The sequence below is a fragment of the Erigeron canadensis genome, chromosome 2 (assembly GCF_010389155.1).
Source record: "Erigeron canadensis isolate Cc75 chromosome 2, C_canadensis_v1, whole genome shotgun sequence".
Lineage (NCBI taxonomy): Eukaryota > Viridiplantae > Streptophyta > Magnoliopsida > Asterales > Asteraceae > Erigeron > Erigeron canadensis.
The window spans coordinates 38,081,025-38,106,227 of record NC_057762.1 but is presented as its reverse complement, the minus strand read 5'-3'; the positions used below and the strand labels follow the sequence as shown (position 1 = coordinate 38,106,227).

General features: G+C 36.2%; 4 protein-coding genes and 1 pseudogene across 6 annotated transcripts; 2 read left to right on the top strand and 3 right to left on the bottom strand.

Moving 5' to 3' along the window:
* Window positions 1-1,488: 1,488 nt before the first annotated feature.
* LOC122586788 (general transcription factor 3C polypeptide 3) lies at window positions 1,489-9,520 on the top strand. 3 transcript variants are annotated; one of them, XM_043758775.1, is made up of 19 exons: window positions 1,489-1,696; window positions 2,152-2,521; window positions 2,628-2,730; window positions 3,006-3,113; window positions 3,204-3,385; window positions 3,554-3,749; window positions 3,863-4,120; window positions 4,240-4,386; window positions 4,478-4,556; window positions 4,877-4,987; window positions 5,065-5,234; window positions 5,390-5,508; window positions 7,361-7,484; window positions 7,716-7,781; window positions 7,871-7,997; window positions 8,267-8,381; window positions 8,519-8,703; window positions 8,797-8,909; window positions 9,083-9,520. In XM_043758775.1, exons 2-19 carry the CDS (start codon window positions 2,154-2,156, stop codon window positions 9,347-9,349), a joined length of 2,838 nt encoding a protein of 945 aa, XP_043614710.1. In that variant the 5' UTR covers window positions 1,489-1,696; window positions 2,152-2,153; the 3' UTR covers window positions 9,350-9,520. The 3 variants fall into 3 exon arrangements, with proteins under 3 accessions (XP_043614710.1, XP_043614711.1, XP_043614709.1); XM_043758776.1 differs by having other exon boundaries at window positions 2,147-2,521; window positions 8,803-8,909; XM_043758774.1 differs by having other exon boundaries at window positions 2,147-2,521.
* A 663-nt stretch (window positions 9,521-10,183) lies between these two features.
* LOC122586792 (chlorophyll a-b binding protein CP26, chloroplastic-like) lies at window positions 10,184-11,791 on the bottom strand. The gene is made up of 6 exons (XM_043758779.1): window positions 11,497-11,791; window positions 11,215-11,299; window positions 11,079-11,129; window positions 10,861-10,981; window positions 10,640-10,774; window positions 10,184-10,554 (listed from the first exon to the last, which is right to left on the bottom strand). Exons 1-6 carry the CDS (start codon window positions 11,711-11,713, stop codon window positions 10,294-10,296), a joined length of 870 nt encoding a protein of 289 aa, XP_043614714.1. The 5' UTR covers window positions 11,714-11,791; the 3' UTR covers window positions 10,184-10,293.
* Window positions 11,792-12,849: 1,058 nt separating this feature from the next.
* On the bottom strand, window positions 12,850-14,476 carry LOC122586794 (chlorophyll a-b binding protein CP26, chloroplastic-like). The gene is made up of 6 exons (XM_043758781.1): window positions 14,196-14,476; window positions 13,904-13,988; window positions 13,768-13,818; window positions 13,550-13,670; window positions 13,329-13,463; window positions 12,850-13,240 (listed from the first exon to the last, which is right to left on the bottom strand). The coding sequence occupies exons 1-6, from the start codon at window positions 14,410-14,412 to the stop codon at window positions 12,980-12,982; spliced, it is 870 nt and encodes a 289-aa protein (XP_043614716.1). The 5' UTR covers window positions 14,413-14,476; the 3' UTR covers window positions 12,850-12,979.
* Window positions 14,477-16,157: 1,681 nt separating this feature from the next.
* LOC122588215 (chlorophyll a-b binding protein CP26, chloroplastic-like) lies at window positions 16,158-17,657 on the bottom strand. Its single transcript, XM_043760340.1, has 5 exons — window positions 17,449-17,657; window positions 16,975-17,025; window positions 16,729-16,849; window positions 16,510-16,644; window positions 16,158-16,418 (listed from the first exon to the last, which is right to left on the bottom strand). Exons 1-5 carry the CDS (start codon window positions 17,655-17,657, stop codon window positions 16,158-16,160), a joined length of 777 nt encoding a protein of 258 aa, XP_043616275.1.
* Window positions 17,658-18,326: 669 nt separating this feature from the next.
* On the top strand, window positions 18,327-24,556 carry LOC122586791 (annotated as a pseudogene).
* Window positions 24,557-25,203: the final 647 nt, after the last annotated feature.

Sequence of the window (25,203 nt, the reverse complement as noted above, 5' to 3'; positions counted from 1 at the left end):
AATTTTTTTTTAATGTCAAATCTTAATCATTTCAATTTGTCAAAATAGATTTGTTCAAAACGTTGTTGAGTGGATATTGAAAGTAGAATTAGAAATGACTTAATAAAGTTGAACATAAATATAGGTTAAAAGCTTAAATTTGTCACTCTATCTATTAAAAAACAAATTTGCAACTATTTTTTTATAGGACCAAATTTGATTGTTTGAAAAAATGTAATAAAAGTTTTGTTGATTTTTTAAAACAATTTTTGATATATCATTTTAAAAATTAACATAAAAATCTTTTTATAATTCTAAGACAATAACATTTGAATATCATTTTATCACTCAATAATCTTAACCTTTATATTATCGATATCTATACTTTTATATCTATATTTATATTTATACTACTATATAAAATAAACTACCCCTCCATTTAAGTAATTAAGTCTTTGAAATACCTATATTACTCTTCTTTTTTATTCATTATATTAAACATCTTCACATATATTTCTATAATATCTTTAATAAAATAATCTACAATATAGATCCTCTAACCTTTAAATAACCATGTTAATCCCTCTTACATTAATTACTTTACATTTACTACCATGCCACCGCCACCGCCATACATCGCCGTTGCCACACCGTTTTCATTGCCACCATCATTGCCACATTGTGTCAACATCCGGGTTTATATATCTAAAAGCATTTTTGGGAGAATTGTTTAAAAGATATTTATTTATTTATTTAAACAACCAACTAAATTTTTATTGCACCAAACTAAAGGTGAGTACGATTCGGTTTGGTTCGGTTTTAGTGAAAAACCAAAACCCGAACCACTATAATTTGATTTTTGAAAACCAAAACCATTGGGTGTCGGTTTTTTCGGTTCAGTTTTTCGGTTTTAGTCAGTTTTTAACTACTTGTGGTTTCGGTCAAATTAAGCTTGAAAAATTTATAAGTTAATACCCTATAATTACACCATGATTAATTTCAAAAACCTTGCAAAACAATATTAGCAACAATAACACTACAACAATGACAACAAATCCATAAAAGTAAGTTGTATAAACTTCAAACTAATTTTATATATAACTATTTAGATCTTTTATGCGTTGTTTAATTATACAATTATTAAAGCAAATCAATCTTGTTGTGTATTTTCACTCGAAGATATAAATGATATTATTATATACACTTAAAAAAGCAAATATATTAGCATATTTATCAAAAATTAATAATAAAATAATACAAATATAAAATAAAGTAAAAAAAATATATTTTTGGTTCGGTTCAGTTTTTTCATTAAAAACCAAAACCAAACTATAACTTTCGGTTTTTAAAAAACCAAAACCAATGATTTTTTGTTTATTCGATTTTCGATTTTTTCAGTTTTTATGGTTTTTATGGTTTTCGGTTCGGTTTTTGTCCACCTCTTCGCCAAACTATCTTTCTTAACCAGGTTTTACCACAAGCAGGTAGAAAGGCAGTATCGTGTATGCAGAAGGGGTATTGTTACAGTTAAAAAGTGATACGTAATCTATTTAAATCCCAATTCCTTTGGATTTTAATTTTTCTGACGAAAAAATTCAATTCAATTAACAAACATTCGACCTCTCGGTAAAGATTCTAAGCTCTCCCGCACCCCAAATTAATCCGCCAATCTCCACCCACCGCCACTGTCACAGTCGCCGTCACCAGAAGTTATTAGGTAAATATATCTTCTCCCTTTTCTTTCTTTGTTGATACATTTGTGTTCATACTTGTTGTTAGTCAGCACTCTACTAATTATTAAGTAGAACTTTATATATTTAGTAGTATTATTATTATAATTGAATGAGAAAGAGATTGAATGACTGATGAACATTTAGACAAAATCTGCTGTTTCATAAATTCACTTTGGGCTGTGTCCAAACCTTGTTTTCATACCAAACGGAAGACCCGAACCGATATTACATCGAGAGGTGATCCAAGGGTGACATTTCCCTCCCTTAGTTTTATGGGTTTTTTGAATAATTAACTACTTGAAACCGAGGAGTTTAACGGGTTTTTATTCACTGAATGTTAGAATATTTGTATATGTGTTTGTTGGTTTTGTTTAAATAGCCAAATTTATGAGTGACTTTTTTCCGTGTTTACCGTTAAACTTGTTTTGCTTTAGATTAGTAATGGAGCGAGAAGAAGGAATAAGAGATGATGGATTGGGTACGGGTGATTCTGACAGCAAACAGAAAGAGGTCGGTGAATCGGTTTCTGGGTTAAATGAGAACGGAAATGAACACATGGGGTGCAGTCAAGAAAATCAAGCGGAAGACAGTAATGCTGAAGAAGAATATGACGACGATGAAGAAGAAGAAGAGGAAGACGCAGAAGCAGAAGAACCTTATACCCTAACATTTGAAGGAGAGATAAATCCATTGGATTTCACTGAGGTTGATGCTAATGGTGTTCAACCTTATCAACATTTGGAACGTATGGAGTATGAAGCTTTGGCTGCTAAAAAGCGTTTAGCAGACCTCGAGTACGAGCGTCAAGGGTAGTTACTATATATACTTTTTTATTCGTTCTAAGTTTGTTATATGGCCTATAGTGATGTTATGCCTAACGTAAAGACAATTTAACGGTTTACACATTTGTGCTAGAATGCCACCACAAAAGAAGTCGAGAAAAGAGGATTTTTATGAAGCAACCTTTCAGGAATTAGTAGATGAAATGACCAATGCAAAGAAAAGAAAGTCAAAGAAGGTATGATATTTTCTAGTCGTTTTCTTTTAGGATTATTTTTTCCAGCTACAAGTAGACTATTCATTGTAAGTTACTAAGAAATCAAGTACCCTTTGGTATACCGTAATTAAGTTGAATATGTTTATGTTTTTCCCTACATTTCTTATAAGAAATCTCCTGCACTAACTTACTTGTTTCACACAATGTTATTAAATTTCAACATGAATAGTTAGTATCTGGTTAGCAACTATATTATGGTCAACCATTTGATTGTTGATGGATACCGTTTGTGGCAGATTGGGAAAAGAGGTAGGAAGAAGGGATCTAAGAGGAAAGTTAGTCCGGAGATAACACGCAAATTAGGTGATGCTACACTCTTTTATGCACATGGACAATATGAAAAGGTACACTGACATATATTAGTTGAATACCCACAATCACACACTATTTTTTTGTTTCTTTTTGGTGATTGTTTCTTCTTTTTCAATGCTTAGGCCATACCTCTGTTGAAAGATATCATTCTGAGGTCACCAAACCTGCCTGAACCTTATCATACACTTGGTCTTATATATAAGTTGCAAGGGGATAAAAAGAGAGCCTTGGGGTTTTATATGCTTGCTGTACATTTAACGCCAAAGGATGCATCTCTCTGGAAGTTACTTGTTACTTGGTCTATGTGAGTTTTGTTACTTGGTTTATTTTCTTTTCAGAATAGCATACCGCTTGCAACTTAAGGACCATAAAGCAAGACACGACCTTCCATGCTTTGAATACATTTTTTGGAAGGAAAAAGAATTGTATTATCCTTTGAATCACCTTTCATCTAAGTCTCATTTATGCACAGGGAAGAAGGAAATCGTGGACAAGCTCGTTATTGTCTTGACCGAGCAATAAAAGCAGATCCTGAAGATATTGGCCTTAGATATCACCGTGCCACACTTTTTGTTGAGCTTGGAGAACATCAAAGGGCAGCTGAATCATATCACCAAATCTGGCAACTCCGTCCTCAGAATCTTGAAGCACTCAAGACAGCTGCAACAGTTCGAAACTACCAAATTTATATTCATTATTACTTAAGTTGTGCTCTACATAGTCAATTTCTTGCCCAAAATTGCAACTTTTTGTAACTACATTTTTTTCTTCTTATTTTCAGCTGTACCAAAAATGTGGTCGGAATGAACGTAGTGTCAACATTCTTGAAGACTATTTGAAAAAGAATCCAAAAGATGTTGATCTTAGTGTGATTCTTTTATTGGCTTCAGTGCTTATGTCGGGAAATGCTTATGCAAAAGCTCTTCACCATATTGAGTATGCACAACAAACTTATTCCGCTGATAAAGAGTTACCAGCTGAGTTTTTGATAAAAGCAGGAATATGCCATGTTCATCTTGGAAACATGGAAAAAGCCGAGGTTTGTTAATCTTTATATGATTCTTTGTTTATCATGAACTGCTATTCTTATAAGAGTTCATATTTTACTTATACTTGGAAACAAACCTTAGCTTTTTTCTGTTGTTCAATGACATTTAGGCTTTCTTCCGCGTGTTCAGACACGGGAATGCAAATGATTGCACTCACTTGGTTATTGAAGTTGCAAACACGTTAATGAGTGCTAAGCATCATGAATCTGCGTTGAAGTACTACCTGATGTTAGAAGGAAGGGACAGTTGCAACAAAGTTTGTAATTAGTATCATTTAACACGTAGTAGTGTATATTTTACTGTACATTTATCCTTACTTAGTTTTTTTTTTATTAACTTGCATAAAGGGCCTACTATATTTGAATATCGGGCGATGTTATTCTTTCGTAGATGCAAGAACACAAGCAATTGCCTACTTCTATAAAGGTATTGCTCAAAAATTTATCTATGCATGTTTTGAGGACCAGGACATGTGATTAAAAAAATGGTATGACAGAGTATTCAATTGACAATGGTATAATTGCATTCTGGTTCCATGAAAACTATGGTAGATTATAATTGAAGTCAACTTTTATGCATTTTAAAACATTCATATGCTATATGCTGAACAAAACCAAATATTCAGGCTACACATTGTGATAGACCACAATGTATAGACGTTTGATCTACAATAAACAGGGTCTGTTTTTCATTCATAATTCATTATTTTTTTCCTTTTTTATGTCCTCTGTTAATTTGTTTGACAGCTTTGAATGACCATGAGCACGATATTGATGTGAGGTTGGAACTGGTGTCACTTCTCTTAGTAGAAAATAAAGAAGATGAAGCCATTTGTGTACTTTCTCCTCCCGATTCAGGTGAATAGATTATGCTAATCATTACTCACAGACATCGTTGGTTTTTTTTATCTCATTGTTTACTTGTACATCTACAGAATCAATAGTTAACCAAACATCTGATAAGGGGAAACCGTGGTGGACTGATGGAAAAATAAAGTTAAAGCTATCTTACATTTATAAATCCAAAGGTTTGACCGAGGCCTTTGTAGAGGCAATATATTCATTGGTTCGTGAAACGTTGCTTCTTGAAACTTTCCAGCCGAAGGTAATTTTACCCAATTCTCTAGTGTTACAAATTATCAGCTTGCTTTTAGTCATAATTTTGTCCATCATTTTGTAATTAATTTGGATATATATTACTTCATTTTATACTTAAAAAATGTATATTCCATATCATTTGACAAGGAATTGGTTCATTAGGGTAGAAAAAAGAAAAGGCTAACAAAAAGCGAGCTTCTAAAAAGAGTTCAAGTACTAGATGAATATCAAGATCACAACGTATTTCAAGGATACCGTCCTGTTGCTTCGTCTTATGATCTGTGAGTATTGTTCCTTTGTTTTCTTTTCCCATATTCGAAATTGGATAGTTTTATAAGGTATGGTGAATACAATGTGATACCTACTGAATGCAGAACTAGGGCTGTAAATGAACTGAAATGTTCATGAACTGTATAGCGGGAAGTTCAGTCGTGTCCTTTTGTTTAGTTAAATGAACGAACATGAACACAAATTTGTTCGTTTTGTTAAACGTACGAACGTGAACAAAGCTCTCATTTGTTCATGAACGTGTAATTATCTGTTTGTGAACGTTTGTTCGTTTATTTTCGTGAACAATCGATCATTTATGCTCGTGAACATTCGTTTGTTTACATATATTAATACCTAATAAATTTTTCTTAAAAAAATTAATACTTAGTTATCTAGTTCAAGTTTAAATATAAATACTTCGTTTATAATAAAAGTATGTGATCATGTAATATTGGGCTCGAAGTTAAAGCTTTTAACCATGTTTTTTGAAAATGAGAGGATATAAACCTATTTGGTAATCTTGAATTTGAAGTCTAATATTTATAATTGTAAGTTTGTTCATTGGTGCTCGTTTGTGTTTGTTCATTAGTGTTCGTTCTTTTGTCTTCGTGAACATTAGCTCATGTCACGAACACTAACGAACAAACATGAACACACTATCATGTTCGTTTATCCGTTCGTGAACACAACAATATGTTCGTTTATCCATTTGTTAAGTTAAACAAACGAACATGAACAAGGCCCAGTTTGTGTTCGTTTGGTTCAATCACAGCCCTATGCAGAACACATAAGAACATAAGGAATACTGATGTGATCCCACATCGGCCAAGTATGGGATTGGTTGGTGGTTTATAAGTCAAGGTGTCCCCTCTTCCTTTGAGCTAGCTTTTGGGAGTGAGTTCTACACCTAGCTTATGGCATGATGCGAGCCTATTATGGGATGGGTTCATATCAATTGGTATCAGAACCAGCCCTACCTTTCGAGGTTCCAACACTCGGAGTGGTGGCCTATGGAGTGGTGGCTTGGACCCAAGGAGAAGGGTGCTAACCGTGACCAACATAGCCGTGACCAACGAGGACGTTGGCTCTTTAAAGGGTGGGGTCTTGATATGATCCCACATCGGCCAAGTATGGGATTGGTTGGTGGTTTATAAGTCAAGGTGCCCCCTCCTCCTTTGAGCTAGCTTTTGGGAGTGAGTTCTACACCTAGCTTATGGCATGATGCGTGCCTATTATGGGATGGGTTCGTATCAAATACATGTGTTGCCTTTTTTGCATAAGAATAACTAGTAAATTTCGGCCCCCACAATTGTCTTGTTGAAACGGTTGCGTTATTCTGGTGTACTTGTGTATTGCATAATTAAAAATCGTTCTGTTGGATACGTTTGTATAAAAGTTTGTCATATCAAATGTATATCCAAAAGGAAAATTTAGTGTGTAAGAAACTAAGAAATAACCCCAAGAAAAAAACCCAAGCGAGATGCGATGTAGCAAAATTCAAATAGTGATACCGGGGTCGGACCACAAAAAAGTTGAATAAACTTGTTCACTGAATTAGTTGAGAACCAAAGCGGGATGCGATATGTGAAAATCTGAATAATGGTATGAGGTGTGGGCACAAAAAACTTGAATGAAAGTGTTTATTTTATTAGTTAGAAACCCAAAAGGAAAAAAAATGTGTAAAAACCCAAGAAGTAACCCGTACTAAAATCACGAAAGAAATGCGACCTGGAAAATCCGAATAGTAGTATCAAGGTGTGGTGTGGACGAATAATAACTTGCCACGTGAGAGAGTTACTATTCATCCCCTATTGTATTATATATATACATATACACATAATTTCATCATTTGAATGGTTACAGATCAAAAGCTGCACGAGCAAAGAAGTTGCTCCAGAAACACGAAACAAAAAGAGAGGAAAAACGGGCTAGAGCGCTAGCTGCTGGAGATGTGTTGCAGAGTGACGATTCAGATGGCGAATCTCCTGTAAGTAGTCTAGACTTTAGAATAATATATATGTAAGGATAAAATAGTAAGTATTATACTCTTACATCTACAGGATATCATGTTTAAAATGCCATCTTTCACTTGATGCAAATGCAAACTGTACCAAGTATGGAGTAATGATTTGGCTACACTTGTAGCATGATGTTATACGATATTAAGATCTTGTGGCATTCTTATCTAGTTAAGGCCTTAAATTGTTTCATTTGACAGGCATATAGAGAACCTCCCCTGCCAAATCTCTTAAAGGATGAGGAGCATCTTACGCTCATTGTAGATGTGAGTGTTTATTATAGATTTAAAAGTATTCGTATCACCTTATGTGTGTTCTTTTTTATTTTATCCCACTGGACATCTGTTATTCGTAGTTGTGCAGAGACTTGGTATCTATGCAAAGATATTGGGACGCTCTGGAAATCATCAACCCGAGTCTGAAATTAGCACAAAACACTCTAACAATAGAGAAGCAAGAGGAGCTTCGATCACTTGGAGCACGTAAGAGTTCCAGTTGGTGGTATATATATTTTGCAAACATAAGATGATTAATAATTTTCCAGGTGCCCAAAATTTTGGTTACCTTTGTGTCCTAAGATGGCTGTGCATTCTTTTTTAATTACAAAAGTAATTTTGTCTATTGAAGTTTGATTTTTATTAATATATTTTTAATTGACTTCTCTGTAAACAATAGAGAAGTAATTTTCTTTTTTATCTTACCCCATTGCATTCTTTTTGGTTACCTTCTTATTGTTTTTTATTTTTTACAGAGATAGCATATAATATTGATGGTCCTGCGAATGGACGGGAATGTGCGCGACACATTGTTAGCCAAAATCCTTACAGCTTTGCAGCATGGAATTGCTACTATAAAATCATATCAAGGTACATACTTCATCTTATTTGCTACTATAATATTGATGGCCTTTTTCTCTTTTATATTTGTTTTCATTTATATAGTACTGAACTTTCCTTGGATTTTTAAATACATACTTTGTTCGTTTCTTCTTTTTCTTTATTAGATGCAGGCTGGATAATTTTAGCAAATTCTTGCGTGAGATGATTGTAAAGCATGAAGATTGTGTACCACCAATTTTAATTAAGGGACATCAGTTTACCATGAAGAGCCAGCATCAAGCCGCTGCAAGATATTACTTGAAAGCATATAAATTGATGCCTGAGAATGCGTTGATCAATCTTTGTGCTGGTATGCCTTTCTAGTTTCTCTTCACTAATTTGTTGCATTAGTCTTTCTAAATCCACAAGTAATTACTACTGATAATTCGTACTTGCTCCCAAGGAACGGCCCTAATCAACCTAGCCCTTGGATTAAGACTTCATAACAGGCATCAGTGTGTTTTGCAAGGTTTAGCTTTTCTCTACAACAATCTTCGCCTTTCAGGGAACAGCCAGGTGTTACTTATTCTCCTTTAATCTCGCTGTTGAGTTATTTAGTTTAAATTATTTATTATTGAAAAATGAGATCAAAGACAAATGGATAATTTAATAGTAAAGTAATAAAGACTTATGTTATTCAATACCATTGTGTCTGAATCATAACTGAATTGGCTCTGTGAAATGCTTAGGAAGCTTTATACAACCTAGCACGAGCTTATCAGCATGTTGGTCTAATATCGATTGCGGCTACGTACTATGAAAAGGTGCTTGCGGTTCATCAAAAAGATCACCCTATCCCAAAGCTACCGAATGATGGTCCAGAAATCACAAATGATCTCAAGCCTGGTTATTGTGATCTTAGAAGAGAGGCGGCTTACAATTTGCACCTAATTTATAAAGAAAGCAAATCTATGGATCTTGCCAGGCAGGTGCTTAAAGACCATTGTAGTGTTTAAGTAATGACCCGTATGTAATCTTGTGTAGTTAAAATCAGTAATGTAAAATCTGAATGCATAGTTAGCGTCAATATAGGTACATGAATTTTATCGCTTTTTAACATCTACTTGTATCCAACTGGTCTTGGCCTTATTAAGAATGATGGGGAAAAATGATGGTAGCTTGGAATATGCATTATCCTGCGAAGTGGTTGCTTGTGGTATGACACAGAAAACTTGCTGTTATTACTGTGTGTGTGTGTGTGTGCTTTGGTTAAAAATATAGAAGAGCTTCTTCATCAGCTGTAGAAATTTATGTTTACACTTCGAATGAACTAAACAAATCCTGGATCCAATGCGGCAATGCATGCATTTTATTATCTGCACATATCATATTTGGTGTTTGCAGTAACGGAATGCACCTATGTCTCGAGAGTTCTGTCAACTGCTTCTGTTTAAGTCAAGGATGTGAAATGTTGCTTATGAGGGTGTCAAACGGAAGCAAATGTTTTCTTTCTAGCATCAAACAATAACCGCTTCTAACCAGGTCAGTGTTTTCTTTCTTACCTACTTTAGCGTTTATTAGTAATTTGTTACTTTCTTAAGGGGTTGAAGTGGCTTGGTTTACCAAGTGTACGTGACTCAAGCAGTTGATGAGAATGCATATAGTTGTCACAAGTGTATTATTACATGACTAGTTATAAACTGGCAAATGCCAGTGTATTAGTTTAAGAGGTCTATAAGTTATTATACGTATTTGCATTGCATAATTGCAATGTCAGATGCTACACAATGCATTAGGCGATTACATAATGATGCCGAATATTTGGGTAACCCAATTGTCGTTAGAAGTTGTTTCATCAAACTACAATTACTGACCATTTGGACTCCTTTTTCATTAAAAAAAACCGAGAATATAGAATACATGAGTAAATGATTGTCATTGTTTAGCTTACAAATAGAGTTTATAGGGTTGGGGTTCTTTCGATGTTCCCAGAAATCACAGTTAGTATGTTGTTTCCAAAGGGATCACTTAAGTGAGATGTAAGGTTTTCTACTGGACCCTCTCCGGTCACATATGCTTGGATGAAGAATGCAAACATTGAGAACATTGCTAGTCTACCATTCTTGATTTCCTTAACCTTCAACAGAGCGAGCTGGTCTGGGTCCTTGCCAAGACCCAACGGATCAAATGGTCCACCAGGGTGCAACTTGTCCTCAAAATCCTGCACATAAGGCCCCTCAAAATCATCAACTGATAAATCAAGTAATATACATGGAAATCGCTGATGCATTCATTCATATACATACCAAGCCATTGGTGATTCTGTAGTATTCTGCACCACCTACAAGAACAACCTCAGCAACGACTGCCAAGACCAGGTTAATGGGGATGTTCTTTCCGAAGTAGTTCAATGTATTGCCATCGAGTAGCAGAGCTCCAGTCTACAAATACCGTTATGAATAAATAAGAACGGAGTTATTAAGCTTTTGGCTTTCATTAGTTTGGGATTGATTAGTCTGACACATACCTTGAACCAGACGGCTTCAGGGCCACAGGCAGCACCATATTTGTTGAAGGCCTCTGGAATAATGCAACCGGCTGCACCCAACATTGCCCATCGTGCATGAATCAGCTCAAAAGCTTGATATCTGCAGACCATATAAATGTAAGTATCTAGATACTGCAACCGAGTGTTTGGATTCGATCTCTAAATCCATGATTTCTGAGTGTTGGAAATGAACTTACTTGGCAAAGTCTTCTGGTTTCTTTCCAAGACCAAAAGGATCATAACCATAGCTGCATTTAAAGAAACATAGAAAAAGTCATTTTACTTGTATTTTTGTGTGTATATATTTTTATTTAATGTGTATATATTACTTACTCTCCAGCGACTTCTCCGTTGAGGTACTCTGGGATTTCTGATCGGTCCAAAAGACCTTCTGGCAAGAAGATTCTTCTCTCAGGTCCTATATATCCATTGCAAATATATAAACCGAATTAGAAAATCTAAACCATCAATTTTAATGTGTAACTTTGCATGTCATTCATAATTGCTATTTGAATTTGCAGTCTCCAAGTAACCTGTTTTTTTTAATGGTATAAATCTAAAGTTTTTATATGTTTACTTGCCTACTAAATATTAAAAAGTTGTAATGATACTTACCATACCACTTGGCGAGCTCGTCTGAAGCCGGGGTGACGGCTGCTGGCTTAGCCTTTGGTGCAGGTTTCTTCTTTTGGAAAAGGGCAACTGTCTTAAAGGTGACAGGACTGGAAGTAGAAGGAGCCGTCCTGGCTGCACTCGAGTAGTTGACTTTGTTCCCAAGCATTTCCGACACACTGAGGGAGGTTGCCGCAGTTGTTGCTGCCAAAGAAGCCATTCTTTCAGTTCACTGTTACCGGAAAAAAAATTTAGTTGGTTGGTTTCGCTGTTTTTGTGTTTGTGTTGATGAGAATTGAGGAGGAAGAGGGACCAACTAAATGGAAGTTCTGGTGGTTGTTGACTTGCCATGTAAGATGTCTATGATTGGTGAGGAGAGGAAGATGGAATCTGATACATGTATCCTATTGGATCATGAAGCTGACATGGCGGATTATGATATCTGATGTGGACTGTATGGGTGGGAACCACAGTAATGAAGTTGAAGTTGAATTTGTGGAAGAAAATGATGAAGTGAGGATAACTTGATATCTCATGACCACAAAAAAGTATATGATACTCTGGAAACAAGATTTTACTAGCAACATCCTTATTTACTTATATGACATCATATCATCCCACTTAATTAGTTATTGGTTATCTTTCAGCCCTTAACTTTGAATCGATCGTAGAGACATGGAAATATCGGATTACCAGTACTCATCAATCAAGACAAAATGTTTCATTTTGTAGTCCATTAGCTCCTACGAAAATGCCTAGCATTCGGGATCTGCTATTTCTTCTAACTTGATCACTAATTAAGCAAATGACTTCTACACTTATTGTGCCATTGTTAGGTTAATGACAATGGTGTTTTCAGATGAAACTGGAGTAGTGAAGCTGTTTGTCTTTGATTTCATGATCGATTTTTAAGAGTAACTTTTTCGTTGTCCATGATTGACTGCAAGTCTCATCATCCTTCATTTATCAAACAAAATGATTGAGTTATGTGTTTAGCTCTGCTGCTTTAGAAGCATATCGATATAATCTGAATTGTGCCAATACATAAAAACATATGCTTACTAATGGTAGTGACGATGAAGTTATTTAGGTTAAAGTGAGGATTAGAGTTTTTGATTAACATATCTTGTGATGATTGTATTTTGAGTTCACATATGATGTATCTATCTTTTAAGGACATACAGTTATGCTCAGCTAACAGATTAGTGCTTTTAGATCACATACTTCAGTAAATTCTTATTATGGCATTCGAACCCTGACTTTATGTTAACGAGTTACTGGTTCTTGTGTATGTGAATACTATAAACAGATCATTAGTGAAGTTGCAAAGTCCAAGAGCATACATAAAACCAAGGATTTCGTTTCTAAAATATAACGTCTACCAGTTCAACGATTGATCGTCTCCTCATAATACACAATGGATCAAAAACAAATATATAAGATACATAAACGATCTGATTGTCATCATTTAGAGTACAAATGGAGTTTACAGGGTTGGGGTTCTTTCGATATTCCCAGAAATCATAGTCAATAAGTTGTTTCCAAAGGGGTCGCTCAAGTGAGATGTAAGGTTTTCTACAGGACCCTCTCCGGTCACGTAAGCTTGGATGAAGAATGCAAACATGGAGAACATAGCTAGTCTGCCATTCTTGATCTCCTTAACCTTCAACAGAGCGAGCTGGTCTGGGTCCTTGCCAAGACCCAATGGATCAAATGGTCCACCAGGGTGCAACTTGTCCTCAAAATCCTGCACATAAAACCTCCCAAGTTCATTAACTGATATAAGAATTACATACTTTGGTACAGTTAATGTGTTCATTCTTATATAGGCATACCAAGCCATTGGTGATTCTGTAGTATTCTGCGCCACCAACAAGAACAACCTCGGCAGCAACAGCCAAGACCAGGTTAATGGGGATGTTCTTTCCGAAGTAGTTCAATGTATTGCCATCGAGTAGCAGAGCTCCAGTCTACAAATACCGTTATGAATAAATAAGAACGGAGTTATTAAGCTTTTGGCTTTCTTTAGTTTGGGATTGATTAGTCTGACACATACCTTGAACCAGACGGCTTCAGGGCCACAGGCTGCACCATATTTGTTGAAGGCCTCTGGAATAATGCAACCGGCTGCACCCAACATTGCCCATCGTGCATGAATCAGCTCAAAAGCTTGATATCTGCAGACCATATAAATGTAAGTATCTAGATACTGCAACCGAGTGTTTGGATTCGATCTCTAAATCAATGATTTCTGAGTGTTGGAAATGAACTTACTTGGCAAAGTCTTCTGGTTTCTTTCCAAGACCAAAAGGATCATAACCATAGCTGCATTTAAAGAAACATAGAAAAAGTCATTTTAATTGTATTTTTGTGTGTATATATTTTTATTTAATGTGTATATATTACTTACTCTCCAGCGACTTCTCCGTTGAGGTACTCTGGGATTTCTGATCGGTCCAAAAGACCTTCTGGCAAGAAGATTCTTCTCTCAGGTCCTATATATCCATTGCAAATATATAAACCGAATTAGAAAATCTAAACCATTAATTTTAATGTGTAACTTTGCATGTCATTCACTACTTTAAGTAATTGCCATTTGAATTTGCAGTCTCCAAGTAACCTGTTTTTTTTAATGGTATAAATCTAAAGTTTTTATATGTTTACTTACCTACTAAATATTAAAAAGTTGTAATGATACTTACCATACCACTTGGCGAGCTCGTCTGAAGCCGGGGTGACGGCTGCTGGCTTAGCCTTTGGTGCAGGTTTCTTCTTTTGGAAAAGGGCAACTGTCTTAAAGGTGACAGGACTGGAAGTAGAAGGAGCCGTCCTGGCTGCACTCGAGTAGTTGACTTTGTTCCCAAGCATTTCCGACACACTGAGGGAGGTTGCCGCAGTTGTTGCTGCCAAAGAAGCCATTCTTTCAGTTCACTGTTACCGGAAAAAAAATTTAGTTGGTTGGTTTTGCTGTTTTTAGAATTGAGGAGGAAAAGGGACCAACTAAATGGAAGTTCTGGTGGTTGTTGACTTGCCATGTAAGATGTCTATGATTGGTGAGGAGAGGAAGATGGAATCTGATACATGTATCCTATTGGATCATGAAGCTGACATGGCGGATTATGATATCTGACGTGGACTGTATGTGTGGGAACCACACTAATGAAGTTGAAGTTGAATTTGTGGAAGAAAATGATGAAGTGAGGATAACTTGATATCTCATGACCACAAAAAAGTATATGATACTCTGGAAACAAGATTTTACTAGCAACATCCTTATTTACTTATATGACATCATATCATCCCACTTAATTAGTTATTGGTTATCTTTCAGCCCTTAACTTTGAATCGATCGTAGAGACATGGAAATATCGGATTACCAGTACTCATCAATCAAGACGAAATGTTTATTTTGTAGTCCCTTAGCTCCTACGAAAATGCCTAGCATTCGGGATCTGCTATTTCTTCTAACTTGATCACTAATTAAGCAAATGACCTCAAAGTTCCTATGCCACTAAATCAAACGAGATTAAGTAACTAATGTATAAGTGCGGAAATTCTTATACAAAAGCAATCAACAACACGAACACAAATATGAATAAACTGGAACTGTATATTACTTCGGTAAATGCAATTACAAGTAAATACCAAGTCCCAAAATACGAATTACAATGACTAGAAAAGAACAATCTTAAACATAGGGTTTAATCTCTATTTATACTAAAACTAATGGACTAGTCGGACCTCAAACTTCATGGACCAAGCCCAACTCGTATGCCCATTCGAGCTTGACCAGGTCGAGCTCGACCAAATCAACTCGTATGCCCATTCGAGCTTGACCAGGTCAAGCTTGACCAAGTCAACGTGTTGACCAATTCGAAGTTTGACTTTATTATACGAAATACTTAACGTTTATTAAAAGTACATATTCAATAAACTCAAGACAAAATTTCTATAATGATGTTGTCACCCGAAAATGCACCAACATGACTTCTACACTTATTGTGCCATTGTTAGGTTAAAGACAACGGTGTTTTCAGATGAAACTGGAGTAGTGAAGCTGTTTGTCTTTGATTTCATGAGCGATTTTTAAGAGTTACTTTTTCGTTGTCCATGATTAACTGCAAGTCTCATCATCCTTCATTTATCAAACAAAATGATTGAATTATGTGTTTAGCTTTGCTGCTTTAGAAGCATATCGATATAATCTGAATTGTGCCAATACATAAAAACATCTGCTTCCTCATGGTAGTGACGATGAAGTTATTTAGGTTAAGATGAGGATTAGAGTTTTTGATTAACATATCTTGTGATGATTGTATTTTGAGTTCACATATGATGTATCTATCTTTTAAGGACATACAGTTATGCCCAGCTAACAGATTAGTGCTTTTAGATCACATACTTCAGTAAATTCTTATTATGGCATTCGAACCCTGACTTTATGTTAACGAGTTACTGGTTCTTGTGTATGTGAATACTATAAACAGATCATTAGTGAAGTTGCAAAGTCCAAGAGCATACATAAAACCAAGGATTTCGTTTCTAAAATATAACGTCTACCAGTTCAACGATTGATCGTCTCCTCATAATACACAATGGATCAAAAACAAATATATAAGATACATAAACGATCTGATTGTCATCATTTAGAGTACAAATGGAGTTTACAGGGTTGGGGTTCTTTCAATATTCCCAGAAATCACGGTCAATAAGTTGTTTCCAAAGGGGTCGCTCAAGTGAGATGTAAGGTTTTCTACAGGACCCTCTCCGGTCACGTAAGCTTGGATGAAGAATGCAAACATGGAGAACATAGCTAGTCTGCCATTCTTGATCTCCTTAACCTTCAACAAAGCAAGCTGGTCTGTGTCCTTGCCAAGACCCAATGGATCGAATGGTCCACCAGGGTGCAACTTGTCCTCAAAATCCTGCACATTAAACCTCCCAAGTTCATTAACTGATATAACAAGAATTACATACTTTGAAACAATTAATGTGTTCATTCATATATAGGCATACCAAGCCATTGGTGATTCTGTAGTATTCTGCACCACCAACAAGAACAACCTCGGCAGCAACAACCAGGACCAAATTTATAGGGATGTTCTTTCCAAAGTAGTTCAATGTGTTGCCGTCGAGTAGAAGAGCTCCAGTCTGCATTTAACCACAGTCACATACATCAGTTATAAATTAATGCTAAAGGTTTTGTCCTCAATTAGTTAGAGAATGATTCCAAACCTTGAACCACACAGCTTCAGGTTCACAGGAAGCGCCGTATTTGTTGAAGGCCTCAGGAATGATACAACCAGCTGCACCCAACATTGCCCATCGTGCATGAATCAGCTCGAATGCTTGGTATCTGAAATTAAGACACTTATATATATAACTACAGGGGCTTCTAATTAAGAATTACATTATACGAGTGTATATGATATATATTCCAACTCAGAATCAATCTTTTCTAAGACTTAAAAGTGAACTTACTTGGCAAAGTCTTCTGGTTTCTTTCCTAGACCAAACGGATCATAACCATAGCTGCATACAAAGTAATGTAGAAATTTAAGCTCATATTGCTTCTACTTTGAGTATTTACTTAATACTCCATGTGTAACAAACTTGAGAACTTGTGCAAAGATTTTACAAAGCTGCGCAACAATTTACGTGTTTCTTAAACTAGAATTCAGTAGATAGGTTAACTGTTATAATCACTTTTTTTTATTGTTTTTTTAATAAAGCTGTGTGTTTATGTCTATTGGATATATATTGGTTATTATTCTATTAGGTAAATATATAATAGATAGGAGGGACATTTTGGGGAAGTACTTAAAATCAATATTGAAAATTTCAAGTTCAATGTTGAAAATTTAAGAGAAATCTGCTTTATAATATAATATAGATATATAGTATAGATATAGATATAAATATAGTGATCGAGCATGTGAGCAGTACTTACCATACCACTTGGCGAGCTCATCGGAGGCCGGGGTGACAGCAACGGGCTTAGCCTTGGGTGCGGGTTTCTTCTTTTGGAAAAGAGCAACAATCTTAAAGGTGACAGGAGTGGAAGGAGCTGTCCTGGCTGCACCAGACAAGTTAAGTCTGTTTCCAAGGAGTTCCGACACTCCGAGGGATGCCGAGGCGGTAGAAGCTGCCAATGAAGAAGCCATTCTTAAATGTTTTCCGGTGATGGGGTTGGCCGGAAACAACAAAAAAAAAAGGGATATTGAGTTTGTTTGTGATAGTTTAGGATGAGAAAAAATGTGAAAGGAGAGGTGCATGCTAAATGGGAGGTTTAGGTGGATGTGGACTTGACATGTAGGATGGTTTTGATTGGTTGGACGTTGGACATGAAATCTGATGCTTCTATCACATAGGATAATTCTTGCTGATGTGGCGGATTATGTTATTTGGTTTGGGACCCACACCCCAGGAAGTTGAACTTGTGGTTAGAAGTGGCGGATGATATTATTTTGTAATCTCTCTTCCACGGTCCACATTCATGGGAAAAAAAAATCAAAATTTTTTTTTTCCATTTTTTAATGGCAATATCAATTAACATAAGTTTCATTTGTACGCAAAAAAAAAAAAAAACTCCCGTTTGGTTGTCAGCAAGTGTTTTCCAATTATTCATTTTTAGTTTTCTAAAAAAGAAAAGGGTTTTTAATTTTTTTAAAAAAAAATAAAATTTTAAAAATGCATTCTAATTAGAAAATAAAAAACATGTAAGAGATGAGAATACGAAAATGAAAAATGAAAAAAATAAATAAAAAAAAAATGTTTTCAAATATTCTATTAAAAAGTGAAAAACAATGTTTTGTACAATGTTTTTTGTTACAGTATAACTTCAGAAAACAATGTTTTTGTACTATGTATGATTCCCTTTGTTTACCCTTGTTCCGACTCCACAGTATAGGAGGATTAGGAAGGAGACGTCTACACCAGACCAGAGATTCAACACACCCAATTTTCATCATCATGTCCATACGTTGTGGTAGCTGTTCATCCTCATCTTCTTCTTCTTTTTATAAACACAATTTTCTACCTAATTACAATTACAGTTACAAACACAAACACAATAATTATAATTATAATAGTTCCATTTCAATTCCCATGGTCAAGTGCACACCTTCTGATGACATCCATGAATTATTAAAGGTATCAACAATAATAATGGATTTATTCAATTCCTTTTTCACTTCTTTTTCTGTGTATTGACTGCTGCTGCTTCATTTATTGCTTTCATCCTTACCTTAGCTACTACTCTATTGTTTCCTCCATGCTCAAACCTTGTCTTCTTGTTATATATATATATATATATATATAGGGGAAAGATAATTAGAGTATAACTTGATATGTTCATATGTGAACGAATATGTTCACATATACCATTCTCATATGAACATCAAGTTATAATTTAGAGGTTATCATGATCATTGGCGGATTTAGGTAATCATTTCAGAGTATGCATTATGTAGAAAGTTTTTTTAGCACAGGGTATTCTTTGGTTGTAATCTGGATGTGCACTAGTAATTATCCCATAATTGTTGTAAATATTGAAAATTTAGCACTAATATGTATTTTTGGAGGGTATGCAACCCTCAATTCAGCCCCTGATCATGATTATTTCAATTAAGATGGTTCTCGCATGAACCTTGTCCTATACACACACACACACACACACACATAGGGGTGGGTTATTTAGGCCGGTGCCAACCCCGGCGTTATTTCTCTTCCTCGCTCGTCTTCTCTCCTCTTGCGTTGGCACCGTGTCTCATCTTGGCTCTTCCTTGTTTACCTCTTCCCCCCATCACCGGGTGAGGAAGAGGTGTCGTGGACCCGACCTAAGTTTGTGTGTGTGTGTAAAGATAAAATATAGATAAATAAAGTGAAGGAAAAGATGAGGAAGAGGTGAAGAAGAGGTAGGGTTGGTAGTTAGTAGGAAGAGGTGATTTAAGGAGAGAGAAAAGCTGATGTGGTAGTAAGGAAGAGTCTGGAAGAGCTGCTGGGTTGGCAGAGGCCTTAGAGTACAAGCAATCCAAAAATTACAAGGCACCGTTGGATCCTCTTCCTCCTTCCTTTTTCTCCGAAGAGACTGTCGGCGCCAGCCACCACCTTCTTCTCCGGCGACCGCCACACCTCCTCCTCCTTCCTTCTTCTCCGACGAGACAACCACTGCCAGCACCTCCGGGCTCCGGCGACATCTCCGGAGACTTTTCCGGTGAGAATCAGGTTCGTTTTCGGGTGGATACGGTACGGGCGTTGCCCTCATTCGTTCTAAACCGGTTGTCAGGGAATGCATATGGAAATCGTATGGATTTGATGGGTGACGATCCAAGAGATGGTGGCGGTTTGATATGGTACGGGGGAAGCCCTTGCTGTTGGCGCCAGCGCAGTGGTTGGGGTGGTCGGAGATGATGATGGTGGTGGCGGTGGTTGTCTCGCCGGAGAAGGAGGGGGTGGCTGGCGGCGGCAATCTCCCGGAGAAGAAGGAAGGGGGAAGAAGATATCCCCTTGTACTTTTTTGTACCTTTTGAATTTCTTGTACTCTAGTTATCTTTCCCCTACATATATACATATATATAGGGGAAGGTTATGGATGGAAGTGTCTTTACATGCGAATTGTCATAAAAACACATTCTCAAACCACCACCACCACAGCCGAAAACTGTGATTCAGAGTGGCCTATGCCCTTAAGACATTAAATAAAGGGTAGCTGGTGAGGTGATAGGTCATAGGGTGTGATAGCTCAAAGGGGTGATTGGTGATGGGGTGATTTACCTATGGGCGGCAGCCCTAAGAACAATTGACAGATTTTTGCTGCCATGTATGGAAGTACTAACATAAAGCTTAGCTATCACTACTAATAGTTAAGTTGTATGTTAGTACATCTGAACTATTACTAATACCCTAAGATGTATATCAGTGTTAACAAGATGTATGTTAATAGTTCTATTAACATAGATCTTAATTAACACTGACATAGAGTGTCCATAGGAAAAGAAATAGTAGTTAAGTTGTATGTTTTTCTATCGACACTGTAATCTTTAAGCTGCATATTAGTGTTTTGCACACTTTGCACAGTAACCTAAAACTATATATATATATTAATGATTATAGTGAATACAAGTAATTACTGTGGATTAGGGGTGGCAAATTTCTGACACGACGAACAAGCCCAACACAAAAACAAACTGGTTGGAGTCATAATTGGTTGACGTGACTAAAACGTGCTATAAATGGCTCGGTTTTGGTTTGAACTTAATGACATGATTACTATATGTCTATATCTATACTTTATGTCTTAATAGTTATTGTGTGCATTCGAAATATCGACAATTTCGACGTATAAGTTATTATCGTGTACCTTTTGTGTTTGATATAGGTCATAAACGAGTTGACATGATTAAACTGTTTTAACATATGAATTGGCTTTGTGTTCAACATTTTGACACATTAAAGTAAATGGGTTGGATTTGGGTTGAGAAATCATCATCCTGAACACGACATGGTTGTTACCCCTAATGTAGATTTATGCTTTTTTTTCCAACTCTATGAATACTATGGTTCTTTGTCCTTTATATCTTGATTAATGTGATTTTTCCACGGATTGTGAGCTTGTGACGCACTGGCAATAGGCTCTTTCATTTTGTTCTTGGTTCATTTGGCCATTTGGAGTTTAATTTAATTCTTCCATGTGGTTTTCAGATCCTTCCACATGATTTGCGTGACAAGCTTGTAATGGAGTCTAAAAAAGATCAACTATTAGAGGTGATTCATTTCTGTCTCGTTTTCTTTTTCTAATATTCTATGATTTTGCAGTTTGTGTCCTGTATGTAAGTTAAATGTACAATGGTTTACAGGGGAAAACTGCTATAAACTGAACTTATATTCTACTATCCAACTGCCAAATATTCTAATTGATACAATGATACATTTGGCTCACTATGTTGTTCTCCTGCCAAAGCATAATTAAATGCACAAATCCTCTCCATCTTTACATTTTTCCCGCACTTCATTGTATCCTACTTATGCCAGTAGGTAATATTGGATCTAGGTCGGTTACCAGTTGCATGCTTCCTTGGTGATTCAGGGCGAAAGTATCTAAGAGATACCGAGGTAAATGTTACTTATATTGATAAAATCAGATATGTAATGTGCTTGGGGTTAGCTAGAGGTGGCAATGCTGATCAATCTACTAAAAAATGGGTCAAGTTGGGATAGGTTTATCTCTAACAGGTCAAAGGGGCAAAATCAATAGAATTAGCTTATTAGGAAATGTGTCAAATGGTTCAAGCAGGTTATTAGGCGACCAAGTCTTATTGAATGCATAAAATCTGCTAAAAGATACTACTCGTATTAGTTATTTTACCATTGAAGTAATTTTTTGTGCTCATATTTGACCTTGTAAAGTGAACCCATTTGTTTTTGACCTGTAACTATAAAAATTACCCTTTTTGTCCCCTCCCCAACACATGATTTTGTCACCTCTATGTTTAACCATTCTCGAAAGATGGTTCAATGGACCAGTAGTTCTCAGCTCATTTTGTAGTTTAGCTTATTAATAATTCATAAACACTTAAACAGATCTCAATGGATGAGTTAGAATTTGCTGAGAATGCAATTGGAGAAATTGGAGGGGATAATAGAGCCGGGATCACTGGCACCCTGCACCGCATATCTGCAGTCAGGAATCGAAAGGGTGTAGTAGTTGGGTTAACTTGTCGAGTTGGCAGGGCTGTACGGGGTCACATTGATATGGTCCGGGATCTGCTTCAGTTTGGAGAGAGTATCCTCTTTATTGGAAGGTAGATGGTTATTTTTACTGACAAGCATCTAAATTGATTGTCTAGATGGATTTATAAAAAAAATGCTGAGCTAAAGTGATGAACAAACTTGTTCTGAAGTATACTCTCTTTAAAATAATGGAGGACTATTTTTTTGTGAAGGTTCAAATCAGAATTGCATTTGTTGTTAAATATCCTAGAAAATGACTCCCTTTCGTCCCATGACACCACAAATGTCCTTTTGGTCAACACTTCTCTAATTTTATCATGATTGAAATATAATTCAGACAATCTTAATATTCAAAACTCCTATTTACAGACCCGGTGTAGGAAAGACTACTGTTATGCGAGAGATATCTCGAGTTTTATCAGATGAGCTACAAAAAAGAGTGGTACTTTTGGCTTTTACAATTCTGTTTGTGCTTTTTCTAAGTTCTTTAAACATACGCTGATGCCAAAACTGCATTTAAGAATCATACTAACAATAAAGATAGGTTGTTGTTGATACTAGTAATGAAATAGGAGGTGGCGGAGATATACCACATCCAGCAATAGGCAGTGCAAGAAGAATGCAGGTTTCAAAACCGTCTACGCAACACAAAGTGATGATTGAGGCAGTGGAGAATCACATGCCTGAAGTGATCATTATTGATGAAATCAGCACTCGGGCTGAAGCTAGTGCTTGCCAGTCAATTGCCGAAAGAGGGGTCATGCTTATCGGCAGTGCTCATGGTGAGCGACTCGAAAATATAATAAAGAATCCTGTTCTCTCTCATTTGGTAAGTTCCTAACTAATAGAATACAAACACTATGCTTTAACTTTTGAACTGTCAGCATTTGGCAAGTTAACCTTTTAAGAGATGCCATCAGATCATTTACTTATTGTGTATATCTTCACCTTTGACTTATTTCTTGTTACCAAGTTAGTTTTATTGTGTTTTTTTTTTTTTTGCAACGTAATTGGTGAAGTTTCGTCTCCTGGTATTTTTTTTGTACAGGCAGGGGGAGTAGAAAGTGTTACTTTAGGAGATCAAGAAGCCCGGAAGAGAGATGGCAGGAAAAGTATCAGCGAGAGAGGTAGTCCTCCTACCTTCCCCTTTATGATTGAAATGAGAGATAGACATCATTGGGTTGTGCATAAGGTATTCAATCTCTCACTCTGTATGTTTGTGTGTGCATGTGTGCCTGTTTGTATTCCTTATATATGTAAGTTTTTTTCTTCAGTCGGAAAGAAGTGTGGATGCGTTGCTTCGCGGAGAAAGGCCTCGGGTGGAGGTAAATGACCTTTAAATGCATACTGCCCACCTTGGATGTCAATGCCGGGGTTCGAATCATTAACATCTAACACTTGCCGTTCTAAAAAATAAGATGACCTTTAAACATATGGTTCCATGTTTGCATGCTACATTAGATAAGCAAAAGCTACCAAAAGTATATTGAACTGGTAACTAGGTTTAATTTAGCCAACTGCTAAGAGAGTAAGCAATCTGATACAGGGAAGGATGCATGTCCAACTGATGACCACTTTTAGCTAATTCTCTTTTACCTTTTGGGGTTCCATCTTTTTAACTGGACATCTTGTTTGTTTTACAGGTTCGAAAGCGAGACAGACAAATGAAAGTTATCATAGAAAAATGGAAAATCGAGAATTAGAGTGACTCATGATTTAAATGGGAACTCCCACAGATAATAGTAGTCGGTTCTAAGTCCATTACACACTGAAACCTAGGACTGGTCATATTACCACTGACATACAAGGGAATCATGTCTTGTGAAATAGAAATCTCATATGGGTTGTTCAAGTCTAAACTCTAAAGAGGAATCCAAATTATAGATCAAGCAGTGAAGTTGTGTCAGTTTACCATGAAGAGCCAGCATTCAGCCGCTGCAAGATATTACTTGAAAGCATATGAATTGATGCCTGAGAATGCGTTGATCAATCTTTGTGCTGGTATGCCTTTCTAGTTTCTCTTCACTAATTTGTTGCATTAGTCTTTCTAAATCCACAAGTAATTACTACTGATAATTCGTACTTGCTCCCAAGGAACGGCCCTAATCAACCTAGCCCTTGGATTAAGACTTCATAACAGGCATCAGTGTGTTTTGCAAGGTTTAGCTTTTCTCTACAACAATCTTCGCCTTTCAGGGAACAGCCAGGTGTTACTTATTCTCCTTTAATCTCGCTGTTGAGTTATTTAGTTTAAATTATTTATTATTGAAAAATGAGATCAAAGACAAATGGATAATTTAATAGTAAAGTAATAAAGACTTATGTTATTCAATACCATTGTGTCTGAATCATAACTGAATTGGCTCTGTGAAATGCTTAGGAGGCTTTATACAACCTAGCACGAGCTTATCAGCATGTTGGTCTAATATCGATTGCGGCTACGTACTATGAAAAGGTGCTTGCGGTTCATCAAAAAGATCACCCTATCCCAAAGCTACCGAATGATGGTCCAGAAATCACAAATGATCTCAAGCCTGGTTATTGTGATCTTAGAAGAGAGGCGGCTTACAATTTGCACCTAATTTATAAAGAAAGCAAATCTATGGATCTTGCCAGGCAGGTGCTTAAAGACCATTGTAGTGTTTAAGTAATGACCCGTATGTAATCTTGTGTAGTTAAAATCAGTAATGTAAAATCTGAATGCATAGTTAGCGTCAATATAGGTACATGAATTTTATCGCTTTTTAACATCTACTTGTATCCAACTGGTCTTGGCCTTATTAAGAATGATGGGGAAAAATGATGGTTGCTTGGAATATGCATTATCCTGCGAAGTGGTTGCTTGTGGTATGACACAGAAAACTTGCTGTTATTACTGTGTGTGTGTGTGTGTGCTTTGGTTAAAAATATAAAAGAGCTTCTTCATCAGCTGTAGAAATTTATGTTTACACTTCGACTGAACTAAACAAATCCTGGATC

What these genes read in the sequence shown, in the direction of transcription:
- LOC122586788 (XM_043758775.1), top strand. Translation starts at nt 2,154, where the DNA reads ATGGAGCGAGAAGAAGGAATAAGAGATGATGGATTGGGTACGGGTGAT. An exon ending in ATTCAGATGGCGAATCTCCT is followed by an intron (nt 7,485 to 7,715) that starts GTAAGTAGTCTA and finishes TTCATTTGACAG; the next exon opens with GCATATAGAGAACCTCCCCT. An exon ending in ATCTTACGCTCATTGTAGAT is followed by an intron (nt 7,782 to 7,870) that starts GTGAGTGTTTAT and finishes TGTTATTCGTAG; the next exon opens with TTGTGCAGAGACTTGGTATC.
- LOC122586792 (XM_043758779.1), bottom strand. Translation starts at nt 11,713, where the DNA reads ATGGCTTCTTTGGCAGCAACAACTGCGGCAACCTCCCTCAGTGTGTCG. An exon ending in AACGGAGAAGTCGCTGGAGA is followed by an intron (nt 11,130 to 11,214) that starts GTAAGTAATATA and finishes CTTTAAATGCAG; the next exon opens with CTATGGTTATGATCCTTTTG. An exon ending in AAACCAGAAGACTTTGCCAA is followed by an intron (nt 10,982 to 11,078) that starts GTAAGTTCATTT and finishes TATGGTCTGCAG; the next exon opens with ATATCAAGCTTTTGAGCTGA.
- LOC122586794 (XM_043758781.1), bottom strand. Translation starts at nt 14,412, where the DNA reads ATGGCTTCTTTGGCAGCAACAACTGCGGCAACCTCCCTCAGTGTGTCG. An exon ending in AACGGAGAAGTCGCTGGAGA is followed by an intron (nt 13,819 to 13,903) that starts GTAAGTAATATA and finishes CTTTAAATGCAG; the next exon opens with CTATGGTTATGATCCTTTTG. An exon ending in AAACCAGAAGACTTTGCCAA is followed by an intron (nt 13,671 to 13,767) that starts GTAAGTTCATTT and finishes TATGGTCTGCAG; the next exon opens with ATATCAAGCTTTTGAGCTGA.
- LOC122588215 (XM_043760340.1), bottom strand. Translation starts at nt 17,657, where the DNA reads ATGGCTTCTTCATTGGCAGCTTCTACCGCCTCGGCATCCCTCGGAGTG. An exon ending in TCCGATGAGCTCGCCAAGTG is followed by an intron (nt 17,026 to 17,448) that starts GTATGGTAAGTA and finishes CTTTGTATGCAG; the next exon opens with CTATGGTTATGATCCGTTTG. An exon ending in ACAGAATCACCAATGGCTTG is followed by an intron (nt 16,419 to 16,509) that starts GTATGCCTATAT and finishes TTTAATGTGCAG; the next exon opens with GATTTTGAGGACAAGTTGCA.